Genomic DNA, 15,434 nt, shown 5'->3' on the forward strand with positions numbered 1-15,434 from the left:
GCTTGGTTCTTATGCATTCTGAGTCAAATGTGACACCATCCAGCCCAGATACAGCAGTGTCTGGTTGAGATAAAATTCATGCCACCATTTTTATTTCATAATCTCATGTTTGCACCATGAAGTTCAATACGCTTTCAGAAAAAATAGATTAGATATGGAAAAACTGAAGAAGCACATTCCATTGACATCTCTAAGTGGTTCATAAGAAATAATTATAGGGACGGCCAAGATACTCTGGTAAAATGTGAACAAGGTAGGGCACATTGACTAGATTAGTCTTTGCTTGACCTCTGATCCTCTTCCTCTATTATTTTTCCCTTCTCTATCTCCTCCGCTGGTCCCCAGTCATCTCCCAGGCTTCTACATTCTAGAATGCCCTAGGGTTCTGTCCCACACAGCTTGTCTTCTCTAGTTACACTCATTTCTTAGATAATCTCAACTAGTCTCATGGCACTGAATGCTATCAATGTATGGGCGACTCCCATTTTATGTCTCCAGCTCCAAACTCTATCCTAAATTTTAATATCCCTTCGCTTATTTTACTTCTTGACTTGGATGCTCAATGCAACCCTCAAATGTTAACATGCTTAAAACTACTCACTTGATTCCCTACCCATTCCCAGTCAACCTGCTTCTCCTCGAATCTGTCCATCTACATAAATGCTACCTCCACGTGCTAATAACTCAGGCCAATAGCTCTAGAGTTACCTTTGCCTGCTCTGTTTCTCTCCCATTCCTTATCTAATCTGTCAACAAAAGAATCAGCAAATTTGAAGTCTCTACTTTCACAAAATATTCCTAAATATTGTTTCTCACCACCTCGACCAGCTTCTACCCTGGTCTAAGCCATCATCCTTTCTCCACCATCCTTTCAGAAAAGATGCCATCACCTTGCACTGATCTCCCTGATTTCCAGCGTGCACCTCCATGCCCACCCCATCATCTATAATTCACCCCAAAGTAGAGAAATCCCATCTCATTCGGTCAGTCCAAAGTCCTTACCCTGACCTGTAATGTCTTCTCTGGTCTTGCTTCCTTGCTGACCTCATTTCTTTCCCTGTTCTTCTGGGCTCCCATCTTCCCAGCCTTCCTGGCATTCTCGCTGTTCACAGAACACATCAAGTGCGCCTTGGACACAAGGCCTTTACCTTTGCTGGTTCCTCTGCTGGGGATGCCCTTTCTCCACAACCATATGGAAACCTTCCTTACCTCCTTCAGGTCTATATTTAAATGTCACCTTACCAGAGTAGCCAACCCTGGATGCTTTTTATAAAATAACACCCCTCCCCTGCCACTCCCTCTTCCTCACAATTTTCTCTATTTATCCTCATAACACCTTCACCAGCAGTCATGTAATTTCTTTATTCATCTGGATTTTGTCTCTGTCCTTCATCCCCACTAGTATATAAGCTTCACGGGAGGAACTCTTGGTCTGTTTTGTTCCCTGTTGTGTCCCAGTACTTAGAACAGTGCACAGCATGTAGTTGAGCTTAGTAAATACTTGCTGAATAAATAAATGGTTTGCTAGCAAGCAACTAGATAATGGAGTTATATTGTGAGTTTAATGAGCGTACACAAAATGCTTATTTTTAGGTGATATAATAGAGGCATTTTAGATATTTAAAGGCATTTCCTTTGCATCTTGGGGAAGGCTGGGGAAGGAACGAGGTAAGGCAGGTCAGGAGAAATTTGCCTTAAAAACATTGAAGATTTTGGTAGAAAATCCTAAAAGTTTGCCAGCTCACCATTCGAGGGTCATCATCTTTTTTTTTTTTTTTAACTTTGGGTTTATTTATTTATTTATGGCTGTGTTGGGTCTTCATTTCTGTGTGAGGGCTTTCTCTAGTTGCGGCAAGTGGGGGCCGCTCTTCATCATGGTGCGTGGGCCTCTCACTATCACGGCCTCTCTTGTTGCGGAGCACAGGCTCCAGACGCGCAGGCTCAGTAATTGTGGCTCACGGGCCTAGTTGCTCCGCGGCATGTGGGATCCTCCCAGACCAGGGCTCGAACCCGTGTCCCCTGCATTGGCAGGCAGATTCTCAACCACTGCGCCACCAGGGAAGCCCGAGGGTCATCTTGTGAGTTATGAAGACAATACAGAAGCACTTTCTTCTTTCCCTGTTGCTTTCCTCTGCATTAGAGCTTCTTAGAATTCTCCCAAAGACAGTTAAGACTCCCTGGAGATCCCTGGGCTTGCTGGAAGGGTGTCTTCCAGAGCGTCCTTCCTTCTCTTTTGGTACACGTGGCAGCGTGAGCAGGAGTGATCACTTAAAATACACTCACAACAACTAGAAAAAGCCTGGCTTACTCCTTAGCAGATTTGCCTGTGCCTTTCTGAATCCATAGTAAACACTTCTCCCCTGTTCCCCACAAAGAGTTAATTATATCACTGGCAGCAGTTCTTTGAGGCAGGAAGCCAGGCACATCTGCAGCGCCCAGAGGAGATACAGAAAGTCCTCCCTGCTGAATAATGAAACCAGCAGATTAGGGCAGATCAGCTTTTCCCACAGATTAGAGCACCACTGAAGGCATCTCTCCTCTGCTTCCTCCCGCAATACACTTTCCCTTCTCCAGATGCCGTCAAGTCACTCTCAAAATGTGTAACCCATGAAGGTGTACACTTGCTGAGCCAACCTCTTGATGACGTGTCTAGAAAATGAATTTGGTCACCAGCTGGGATGCCAAGTCAGAAGCCACTCCACGTGGGTTCTCAGCTTCACCCTTTGGGCTCGAAGTGTGGTCAGGGTTGTGTGCCTACAAATTCATGTTTCCCTCTGAGCTAAATGCAATCCCAGGAGCAGGGCAGTGCGGGGGAGCTGGGCTGCCTGGAGAAAGCTGCTGACCCTAGAGGCATGCCAACTCTTCCAGAAAGACCAAGGCTCAGGGCAGAATTTTGGCCCCCATGGTCTCCAGACCCTGGCGTTACTCTCATGATTACGTGATATATCACATGGTAAAAGGGACTTCATAGTTGTAATTAAGGTGACTAATCCGCTAAGACCAAGAGAGGGAGATTATGCTGGGTTATCTAGGTGGGTCCAACAGAGTCACAGGAGCCTTAAGCAGAAGAGGAAGCAGAGAGATGTGAAGCACAAGAATGATTTGACGTGTGTTGTCAGCTTGAGGATGGAGGGAACCACAAGAGATGAAAACACTGCACACTACATTCTTAGAAACATCTTTTATACATGCAACTCCCCACCTCAGAGTCTGTTTCCAGGAAATCCAAGCTAAGATACCATCTTTGTTTACTTTTTTGTAGAGAAATCACACCGCAGGGATACAGTTCTGAAGTGGGTAAAGTGCAAACTATGCACGGTCAAATTGAACTTTGAAATTTTCTTAGGAAAGTTAGAAATCAATATACTGTGTCTCAATTCATCACAAACGTGTGGAATTTCCTTCCACAAGGAATCTGGTCCTGTCCTATTGTTCACACAGCAGATGAACACGTTGGCTTGTGCTTAGGAAATATTTTGCTTCAAAAGTATTATCTTTAAACGCTGGAGTCTCTCACCCAGAAAGGTGAACTGCTCCCACTTTGAGTCAGGAGGGAAAGAGGCCGACTGCATTCTCAGATGACTCTACTTATTCACGCCACTTCAGGGCATATCCCAGTTGAGCAGAATCATGAGCAGAAGTGCCCACCTTGCTATTACTTTCCCTCCTTTTTCACTTTTCTATTTATAGCTGAGTTCATTGAATTCACATAAATCACATAAGCCAATGATGTAACTTCATATTTTCCCTTTACACTATTTCTGATTTAGAGAATCCAGTTATCATTTAGTGAGAACAAGGTCTTAAAGAATCACAAGTTCGTAAGCAGTATCAATCCTCATTTAGCTTTTAATTATTTATTTATTTATTTATTTATTTATTTATTTTTGGCTGCATTGGGTCTTCGTTGCAGTGTGCAGGTTTCTCATTGTGGTGGCTTCTCTTGTTGCGAAGCACGAGCTCTAGGCGAGAGGGCTTCAGTAGTTGTGGCATGCGGGCTCAGTAGTTGTGGCGCATGGTCTCTAGAGCGCAGGCTCAGTAGTTGTGGTGCACGGGCTTAGTTGTTCCGTGGCATGTGGGATCTTCCTGGACCAGGGCTCAAACCTGTGTCCCCTGCATTGGCAGGCGGATTCTTAACCAATGAGGCACCAGGGAAGTCCCTCATTTAGCTTTTTATTTAAATCAGATCTGCTGTTGCAAGGAGTCATGAGTTTTATTATTTCTTCCCCATCAGTTATGGTCGTGTGACCCCAGAGAAGTCAGTTACCCTCTCTGGGTCTATTTTGTCTGAATTATATTTTAAAGCTTCAAGGCAAAGCGTTGAATCAATGTCTCCTTTGGAATCTTCCTGCTCTACTATTCTCTTTGTGCAGAGGAGGAGGGAAATTAGTTTATAAAATCTAAGTCAGTGACAGAGCAGCACCATGCAGTGTGAGAACCCCTCACAAACCACAGGATGGTCAGTAAGTCATGAGCCTCCCTAAACTCGCATTTCCTCACCCGTAAACTGGGGATCTGATACGACTTAATTTGCAGGAGATATCTGAGGTTTAATGAGATGATGCCTGCTAAATCCTTAGCACGGGTTGCATGGTAGGATTTGCAGCAAGAGTTCACCTGCCACTGCCGACAGCTTCTTGCATCAAGCATCTCCATCTGCCACTCTGCTTGGGGACTTTCTCCAGCATCCTCAGGCTTGTTCAGCCTGTGCACAGGGTAGTTCGGAAGTGCCAGGGATTTAACATCCCAGGTCAGCTCAAAAATGAGAGACAGAGCCAGTAGATTACTCATCGGGCAACCGCCTTCCTTGTGGGACAGCTCTGAAGGGCCCCCAGTGGGACTGAGTCTCAGCTGCCTACAATGCAGACCTGCTAAAAATCTCACCCTCTATTTGCTTTCCTCACTTCCCTCCATCATTTTACTCGTTCTCTTCTGCATCTGAGAATCAACCTCCCAAATAAGTGACCCTCTTCTAAGCCCCTGCCTCAGGGTTTGCTTTTTGCGGGAACCCAAACTAAGGCAACAGCATTCAACAGACACGAACTAGTCTTACGATTGTTATCAAATTAAACTGAGAGGAAGCCCCAGAGAGATCCCCTCTGGCCTCTTCTTACTCAGTGGTCTGGTTCCTGCAGAAATGTCATGAGCGTAATCTTGCTTTCTCCTCACTTATGTGCAGAGGGTCACTAGCTGGCTGGCTGGGCATTGAGATGGATGAGCCCAAATGCCCTCCTAATGGATTGCGCTGTACAGGTATTCACTTGCATTTGTAGTTCAGTTTTTGTAAAGCAGTTTTCCTCTTGAACCCTGAGACACACATTCTAAAAGCGTGTGCTTGTTGCTTCTGGATTCTTGAGGAGAGGAAATAAGGTGGAGAGAAGCAGGGAGGGAAAATCAGAGGAAAAAGGGAAGAAATGATGCTAAACTTTGCTATGCACTCCTTATGGAGTGATTTGCCTCTTCAAGGTAGGCAATGTGGTTCCCTTTTTTATGATAGAAAATTGAGCTGTTAACAGAACAGGAAAGGTCCAGGTCACTGAAGGGGTCACATGACAACTGTTGGGAGGTGGGTTTGGGGCTGAGTCGCACCCAATAATTTTTTTTTTAATGTTTCCTGTGCCTCTGTCTCTCCTTCTCTATCTTATTCTGCGCTCTCTGGCATCAACATCACTTTATTTCTGTTCCATATGTCCCCAGTTTATTTCTCTGTCTGCAATAGACATGCCAGATGCACCCATGAACCCTTGTTATCATATGGAGGAGTCTCTCTTGGGAATTCTGGCTAATCTGTGCCTCTAAGGCCCCAAGAGTTAAGGGAATTTCATTCCACTTTCAAACCCCACCATTGGCCAACTCTATACTTGCACGGCTTTATTCATGGACCATCGAGCTCTTATGATCGTGCATCATGGACCGTCTTTTCCCCGTGAGAATCCCAATTCCAAATAGGTTGTTCCCTTGTCTGACCAAGAGACCTAAATCCAGGTTGGAAAAGATGGTCACCATTGTTGGGGACCCGAACTGCTGTTTTGTGCTTTCCAACTCATGGGCGACTCAGGCACACGTCAACCTCTTTGTTACCTCCATTTCAAGATGGAATAGCATCTGTTGGTCCAACTCATGGTGCAAGGAAAGGAGAAGATGAAGAAAAGGCACCCATGAATGCCCTCTGGAATAAAAGCTCTACAGAAATTCAAAATACTATTGTATTTGCTATACGATTTATAATAAACTCACCATATCTGTGTTTCTAAATAAGTAAAATATAATTAAATCTATCGGCTTTCTTTTTTTCCCTAAAGAAGACATTTAGAAGATAAATTAGGGAATTTCTATACATTTCTTAGAGCAGTATCTCAAAACCTCAAACCTCACCATTTTAGAGTTAAGTATGAAGATAAAAAAACAACCTATTAAAAAAAAGAAATGTGGAAACCAGAAACAATTTTTTTAAGGTACAAAAATCAAAACCAACCAAATAAACCAAGCTATTTTTTCTGGGAGGGGGCGGTTATAAATTTTTTTTTAAAGGCACTAAAATGATCTAATTTCTATTTTTAGCAGTCCTGCAGGCTGAGACTCTCATGCGTCACTGTGACGTAAGGAGAGGACACGCCCACTGGAGGAAGGTTTGGTCAAAACCAAAACGAAAAGTGAGGGAAGCCATTTTTCTCCACGACATTTGCTATTTGAAAGTAGATTTTCCAGAACATAATTGTGTTTTTTCTTCTCTTCTCCAAATTTTAATCGAAGTACAGTCAGCCCTCCGTATCCGCAGATGTGGAACCCGCGGATATGAAGGGCCAACTTCGCAATGCCATTTACATAAGGGACTTGAGCATCTGCGATTTTGGTATTCGCGGGGGTCCAGGAACCAATTCTCTGTGGAAACTGAGGGACGACTGTGATCAAACAGTTATTTAATATTAATCCAAGGAAAGACACAATACATACAAGTGGATTGTCCTTATCATTACAAATTACTGTGACTGATGTTAGGTATTTGAAAAGACTGGAAGCTAAGAGCTTAGTGATTATGACAAAATTTCACGTAACTTGTGGAGGAAGAACGTAAATGAATTTCTTTGCTTGTTTGAACTGCTGAAGTACCCAAAGCAATTACAAGCCATTCCCAGCTTCTGTCAACCACCTGAGTTTCAGCTATGATAATGAATCCATTAAAAAATAATATCAATGATTGTATTATTAAGTCCCATGGACAAAGGAAGCCTGATTCACTCATTATTCAGATTTTTACAAACAGATCACACCAGTCATGTCCAGTTAGTTTTAAAGAATAGGCAAAATTCTCTTTTGTTCAGCTTGTATTGTTCTATGAGATTTTTGAAGACTATCCAGTGAAACTAACTTTTGTGGGTTTTTGGAGTGCCCTGAAAACTCACAAATATGCTCAGAATAGACCTTTAAAGAACAAAAGTGAATCACTGTGGGATCATGTGCTGACACCTATGGTCATAAGACATGTGAATACACTTGGATGAGGAAGAAGCTAGGAAGATACAGTTCCTGTGTACAGAACACAGAGGAAACGTGAAACGTCCTTTGAGACCGGGGAACTGAGAAAAGGTTTCAGTGGATGGATAGGAGTTTCTGACTCGAAACAGGTGTAAAAATGATCCCAAGGGATAATTGGATGGTCTAGTAGCATTGCTGAGAAAAGGAAATAAACGTTTGTAATTCTTGAATCAAATATAACTTCTCGCAACAAATGACGTTCAGGTTATTTTTTGTTAAATTATCTGGCTTCCATATAACTGGTGGGTGTTATTGAAGCATGTGAGTCTTTATGTTTCTGAACGTATTTCATTTCAATGCTCTCTATGTCAGATGAGCAGATATGATTCAACAGGACTGTGAAACAAATGTCTTAAATAAATCTATTCCCCAGCAGCTTTTCAAGTACTTGTAGAACGTATGGGGTTTGATGTGTAGACTGTGGACCACAGTCAGGTTTGACTTTGAGATTTGTTGACGCTGCTCTTAGCTAAAGTTTCACAAATGTCACAGAGGTTTTGAACATGGATTATTTGTTCTTGACCTTGATGCTGAGAAGGAATTTTTGGTTTTATTATTTCATTTCAGCTTTGGATTTATTTATTACATCTTCAAATTATTTTAGCTATCCACACACTTTCCAAACATGTTGTTCTTGCTTCGGTGGTTGCACTGTGACTTCGAATATGATCAGGAACACAGAGTGACTTTGGAAATTAAAAACGGGTTCCTCATGGGATTTTCAGTGACAAGACTTGAAAATGATGAAATGAATTGGTTTCTTTTACCCACAATTAAGAATGTATTTAAAGGAAGCGTTAGAAAGAAGGCTATACTTCTGTTTCCTAGTGGATGCACATTTTAGAATAGCAATGAAAACATAAGATGAGATGAACAGTATTATTTCATAGATTAAAACTCTGAAAAAAATCATTAACCATCCATCTATTCGTTTGACAGTCACTTTTTGAGCATCTACTGTGTGCTCAGAACTGCACTATACAGAGATACCCAGAAATAAAAAAGACACCGTTTTTGCTTTTTAGCGTCTAAATGATGTTACATGGCATTATGGTAGTCTTTTTAGCAGAAAGAAATGGAAAGGCAAGAGAATACCTTTAAAACAGTCTGCACCAGAATCTTTTTCTTAGCTATTGCCCTGAATATTGATGAACAAATATAAAGATAATTGAAAGCAGCCCTGTATTGGCCTGGACAAAAAGTCCACGTGATCCCTTTCTAGTCGTTTTCTTCTTTTCCTAAAACATAAAAGTTAGTCGTGAAATGAGGGACAAACATCCTTGAAATTTCTGTTCTGAAGCCAAAACAAAACCAAAAGTAAGCTTGGTCCTCTATCTTTTTCTTCTCTATTTGTTGGGTTGATAGGAGATCTTGGTAGTTTCTTTGGCTAAAAAGCTACCTAGGTAGATTGAGCCCTGAGAGTCTATAGAAGCTGAAACCCTCCCGGACTTATGTACATGGCTCCTTGGGTTCTGTATTGTCTTTCACAAGCCAGGGGACAGCTAGTGAGAGAGGCCAGGAAGTAATGCAGAGACAGCGGAAGAAGGAAGCTGGGGCTGCGAGTATGATTAAAGCTGATAAGCCTAGGAGACAACGTGTTTCAGAGGAGGATAAAACAACTTGTTCTTAAGATCTTGATTCATGAAAAGTAACTTGCAATGTCTGTGCAAGAGACAAGAAACCTGTTTGAATGTGCTTGGGTAACCCCACGTTGAGGTATCCTAACTCGACATATCTGCCCTTAGTTTAAGGTCTAGAAACCCACAGGGCTTCCAGAATCCTCATAACACTGCTGTTGTACTGTTCATCATCAATGCTTTTTGTTTAAGAGTAGTCACCCGATTCCTGTCAGCCGATGCCAAAATTAGGTGACCACAAGGACATCCTGCAGGAAAGACTGAGGCCTTAAACTAATGTTTTGGAACAAGGCAGTCATTACTAGCAGGGTTTTTTGTTTTTTGTTTCTTGTTTTTTTTTTCTTTTTGCAAAGAATCATGAGGTCTTATGCTTTATTTCTTTTCCTAAAATGATTTTATTATTCACAGCAGCCCTGACATTTAACCTTGATGAGAAGGCAGATAAAAGCTACGGGAGATTTACGACCTTCAGTTTTGCTGCTCTCTTCTCTTGGTCTTTGTGGGCAGGTACACGCATACCCCCACCAGGTAGAGGCAGATGGCTACTGGGACCTTATAATGGGCAATGGAGAATGGATGCTCCTTTCGGTTAAAATAGATACTATTTTGAGGAGAAAGACAAATGATTGGAATCACCAATACATGATTTCCTTCCTTATTATCCATCCCATCTTTTCTTCTCTTTCAGAAACATCACTCCACACTTCAAGAATCAGCATTTCAAAGATCATTTCAAGTAAGTGCAAAAATAAGAAAATCTTAGCCTAATGGGCCTGAGGAGTCTCTCTGAACCCAACAATGGCTTCTTAGTTTCACTGTTCCTTGGTTCTCTTTCCCTATCCAAGCCTTTTAAGCACCACTTTCCTTCTGCCCCAATTTCTTTTATGTGCCTCTCTGAATGATCTCGGGGCAATGTGTTTAATTGTGGGAGAAAAGAAACCAAAGCAACTTTTAAGAATTATATAAATAAAAGTAAAATATTGGCCATAAAGGGTAAGATCATGGGGCAGGTAGGAAGCATAGGGAAAACCAGTGTCACTTGCCCCAGAGTGGTCATTGTCTGCTGGTACCCACTCTGGGTCCACAGGTGAGACAGGCAGCATATCTGTCCAGGGCTTCTCAAGGGCATCCCCAGACACTGAACTGATACAGCCAGGCCAAGACTGTGATGACAGAAAGGAGAGCTTCTCCCTTAGGTAACGGTGCCAGCTTCTACAACAGACCCTTTACTAATGCTGGGCATGGGCTGACAGCACCGGCAGCTTGGATCTTACTGCAAAAGCAAATATAAAGGGGCTTCTCAGAGCAGTATTTTCACTCTAGGGAATGCGGGATCCCCTGGGTTGAGGAGATAAAGGAAAATTGCCTGTGGCCTGTCAGTTGGTGATCTGCGGGGAAGTCTGTTTCATCTGCGTTCCTAATTAAAGGCCACATTAAACCCAGTCAAATGTTCACATGAAAAGCCCCACAAGAATGATTCCAGATTCCATCAGCTCCAAAGGAGTCTCATGTTAAACCTCTAACTCAAACGTCTGACCCTCTTCACATCCACTGTCGCCCAAGTCCTGGGGAAGAGGGTATGAAGCCTTCAGTGTACAGAGAGCAAACTGCCTGGATTATTAATTTCCCTCTTGGTGAATTGCGTACGAGAAATCAGAATCTCCCAGTTGAATGAGCGTGGGGAGGGCGGAGGAGGTGGGGACAGTCAGGATTCAACGACGCCCAAAGTTCTTATTCTGAGAAAACAGGAAGTGGGAACACTGGAAAAGGAGCTGCTTTATGGCCAAGATGATAAGTTTGGTTACAAGACAGTTGAATTTAGGTTTCTGAGGGGAAAGGGAGTAGGAAATGAGAGCTGGTGTCCAAGAGCAAGGTAAAGATCGGAGGTAAAAGTGGGAGTCATGAGCATCCAGAAGGCATGGGGCATGGGGTAACTTATCAGAAAGAACATTGTGGGAAGAGGGGCTGAGCAGGTCTTGTGGCTTCAGTCGTGCTTGCACACGGAGAAGCCCACTGCCTATTGTGAGCTGATCGCTCACTGGCCATATGGGGCGCGGCAGTCTCCTCAGAGCATGTGGATTCACCAGTAGAAACCGCCCATAAAATGACTTATTAAACTGCTTGGTGTCTTCCCATGCATCGCAGGCCAAAGCATGTCCCCGGGCAAACAGCAGTCCTCACAGGGTAACACAGGAGAAAAAGCCAGAAAAGAGGTGGTACTCCTGTTTACTCCCCCACCTCCGGCCGATCGAGGGTTTAATTATTACGCATAAGACAGAGAAGCAGAGTCCCCAGGACCACTCTGCAAGGGATCCATTTGGCCTACACGTCAAGTGACTTTACTTCAGAATTCCTGCCTGCTCCCTTGTACACCACCCCCCCCCCCAGTGGGCTCATTTGTGGCAACAGAGGTTAGAAGGCAGGTTTCCAGGAAAACTCACCCTGGGGTCTCTCTCCAGCTGCTGCTGATGGCGCAGGCTGCGTCTCCTCTTGGCCTTTGCCAGGCCATTGTGATAAAAATGATACAGGCCTTCGGCGAAGGGGAGCTGTGGAGAGTCAAACAGACACAGGCGTGGTTAGCTTCTGGTGGCGCCCTAGAACAGGGACCCCAGAGCTGGGGTGCATGCCGGGGCCCCCTGGGATGGGCATGTATGTGAGAAAACCCCTGCTAACCCCCTGTCAGACTTGGCGCTCTGGTTCCCTGTCACCGTTCTCCTCCCCATTTCCCTACCTTTTCTTATGTAATGCCGTTCACCTCCCCTCCCCCCAAACCTTCTATTCTTTCCTCCATTACTTTAGTTTTTATCCATCTTTTAATCTTCTCTTCTCCTCCGTGGAGCCTTCCCTTTATATTCATCCCCACACCAAGTTCTCCATTCTCTTCTCTTAGGTATCACAAGAAGAGAAAACTACAGACCATTACCCATGAAATGGGCCCCATGTGGACCACAGCAAGCCATCCGCACTGTACCCTGTATGAATCTTTGATCCCAAGTCCATGAACATAATAAAATGGTTGTTGTTTATACTAAGAAGTTTTGGGTTGGTTTGTTACTCAGCAATGGATAACAGGAACAAATAGCTAGCTGAAAAAAATGTTTTATTCCTTCATTTTTTAGGACTGTGCAGACCTGAAACTCTACAATAATATTGGCTCTGTCTGTCAGCGGGTGACACCAGCCTGGAGCAGCCCAGATAAGGGCCCTCAAGGGACATTCCTGGCAAAGGAGGAGGGGGCCTGAGGCCAGAGAAGCAGATACTGGATGAACTTCAAGGGCACAGCAAGTTTGGCTAGGGGTCTGGTGTGCAAATGAAAATCTTTTAGAACACTGTAGCATTTGTGATTTTGTTCCTGTTCATTAAAAACCACATTCTTCAGGGAGAATTAAACATAAATATTTCATGTGCATTTTTCCAGGCTCAGTGATTCTTGAATGTTTTCTCTACTTAACCCTGCTGATGTACTCAGGGTAATGGTAAGATCTGATCAAAAAGGTGCAGGGGTGGAGGGAGAAGGAAAGAAAATGTACGTGTGCTTATCTTTTGCTCTCCAAAGACTTGTGCTTATGACCACTGTCAGGTGGTGTGAACTTGGAGTTTTACTTCCTATTCTGGAGGGCATGAAGAATCTGAGAATTTTTAACACAAGAAAGGAAATTTGGGGCTCTAGAGCACCAGTGAGCTTTGGAGGGACATTTTTCTGGCTCTGTTTTACTGATTTTTTTTAAAAAATTTAATTTGAATAGAGACAAATGGAAAACTCTTTCTTACAGTGGAATTCCAATTAACAAAAGTAGAAGTAATGAACAGAAGTTGAATATCACCATTTGGAAACACCATAAATCATTGTGGCTGGCAAGTGTCACCAAAGGATGCTAAAATTAGTGGGGGAAATATAATGATAAACAAAGAGAAATAATACTTTACAGTGGAGAAACCTGGCAGAGACATCCTCAACCAAGTGATGTAAGTTAACCTCACTACAGATGAAACATATCAAAATCATGTGCCTCATGATACAATGCACTGAGAAGGAGACATCACTTACATAATTTCCTTGCCAGAAATACATAACCTGTATTCAGTCAGGAGGAAACATCAGGCAAACCCATAACTGGCTAGTACCCTTCAAAATCTTCAAGATCATAAAAGACAAATAAGGACTGCAGAAATTTTTGAAACCAGAGGAGACTAGGGAGACAGGACAGTTAAATGTAATACAAATCTTGGATTGGATCCTGGATCAGAAAAAAGGACATTAGTGGAACACTTGGAAAACTGTGAACGAAGCCTGTAGATTAATTAATAGTGTTATATCAATGTTTTTCCTGGCTTTGATAAATTGTACTATGGTTCTGTCAGACGTTAACTTTGGGAAAGCTGGATAAAGGGTATACGGGAACTTTGTTGTCATTTAAAAAAGAGTAATTTTTTTATTGTGGTAAAATATACAGAATATAAAAATTTTTCATTTTAAAGTTTCAAGTGTACAGTTTAGCGACTTTAAGTACATCTCCATTGTTGAGCGGCCATCACCGCTATCGATATCCAGAACTCTTTTGATCCTGCACATTCAACTCTACATTCATTAAATGATAACTTCCTATTCTTCCCTCCCCCCAGCCCCTGGCCACTGCCATTCTACCTTCTGTCTCTAAGAATATTACTATTCTGGGACCTCATATAAGTGGAATCATAAAATATTCGTCCTTTTGTGACTGGATTATTTCACTCAGCTGAATATCTTCAAGGTTCATCCATGTGAAGCACTGCCAGAACTCCTTTCCTTTTGAAGGCTGAATAATATTCCATTGTACGTATGTACCACATTTTGTTTATCTATTCACCAGATGGTGGACACTTGGGTTGCTTCCACCTCTTAGCTATTGTGAATTATTCTGCTATGAACATGGGTGAACCTGTGTGCAATTTTTGCCAACTTCTTAAGTCTAAAATTATTCCCAAATTGAAAGTTTTTAAAATGTAAAAATACTTTTAAAATTAAATTTGAATGCCCTTAAGAGGGCCATATATTTAAAAATTTCAAGCCGGAGGTCCCACCACTTCCCTTTGTCACATACTGAAGTCACTTCACATGGTTATGTTAACTGAAGGCAGTTGAGTGGCACCCCTGGCTTGGTCTAAGTGCCTCATTTCATAGAGAAAGACATTGTGGCTCAGGGAGGGGCAGGACTTGCCCAGTCAAGAGGGAGCTTTCAACAGAAATCCCTGGTCTCCTTGACTGTAACTCCAGACGCTTCCCACCCACCGCTACCGTTGCTGTCTAGCGCTATGTCCCATCCGCCTTGATAACCCTGGCTATGAATCCAACAGATTGCAGGCTGGAATTCCTGACAAGAAGGAGTGCAACTCAAGGACAGCCAGGCTGGCGAGTGACCCTCTGCGGTGTACTTGGGACCCACGACCCGAGATTCTTTGATTAGAAGCACTGTCTTGGCTATGGAAGAAATGGAGTCAATTGGTCTCATAGAGCTGAAATTGGAAACTCGGGCAATAAACAGGTAAACTGACTGACCACAGACTTAACAGGAGATTAACCTGCAGGCACTGGTGATTTTTCTGAGCCCTTTTTGCCTCTTGTCTTTGGAGTGCAGACCCCAAATCCACTGCCCTCTGAGCCTCTGAGAAGCAACTGTCTGGGGAGACCACGTGCAAGCACAAGCTAATCACGGGCAGGGAAAGACAGATGCCGTGCGGCTTACAGTAGTGCAAGATACCTGCTGCCCACACAGACCTCAGTGAAGAAATGCTTGCGCCTTCCTCCGTTTCTTAAGTAGAATGCTGATCTTCCAAATAGAAAAGACATATTAAAAGCAATCTTAGGTCCCCAAACCCTCACCTGTGTCCCAATAAGAAACCTCTCATATATTTCAACACTTAGTATATTCTCAAATGTTTCCTTCGTTTAAACACACACACACACACATACACACACACCCTTCTTTTCTTTTACACCATCACCTTTGTGTCTTAAGGCAAAAATACACATGGTTCCAGAAGGAAGGAGAAAAAAAGAAATGAAAGAAGAATTCACAGCAAATTGTCAGCTTGAAGGTTCAGGCTGGGTGACAGTATAATAACGTTGCTAACTCAGACTTGCAGTTTTTAGAAATTCTCATTATGCCGCGAAATTTTATGGATCCCAGCAACGCTTCTCATTGCCTCTTTTCTGTCCCGCCTGCCTCCTTCTCCCACTGATAACCATGGCTCCAAGCTAAAGCTCCTCTCTGAACCCACACA

The 15,434-nt window shown here is 43.0% G+C and overlaps 1 protein-coding gene across 1 annotated transcript in view; it reads right to left on the reverse strand.

Moving 5' to 3' along the window:
• Positions 1-15,434, reverse strand: part of PCSK2 (proprotein convertase subtilisin/kexin type 2) — a 215,008-nt gene that overhangs the window by 182,952 nt on the left and 16,622 nt on the right. The window contains exon 2 of the mRNA XM_036827204.1: positions 11,615-11,719. Within this exon, the coding sequence (XP_036683099.1) occupies positions 11,615-11,719 (105 nt within the window). The remainder of the gene's footprint in view (positions 1-11,614; positions 11,720-15,434) is intronic.

Source organism: Balaenoptera musculus, chromosome 15, assembly GCF_009873245.2.
Source record: "Balaenoptera musculus isolate JJ_BM4_2016_0621 chromosome 15, mBalMus1.pri.v3, whole genome shotgun sequence".
Lineage (NCBI taxonomy): Eukaryota > Metazoa > Chordata > Mammalia > Artiodactyla > Balaenopteridae > Balaenoptera > Balaenoptera musculus.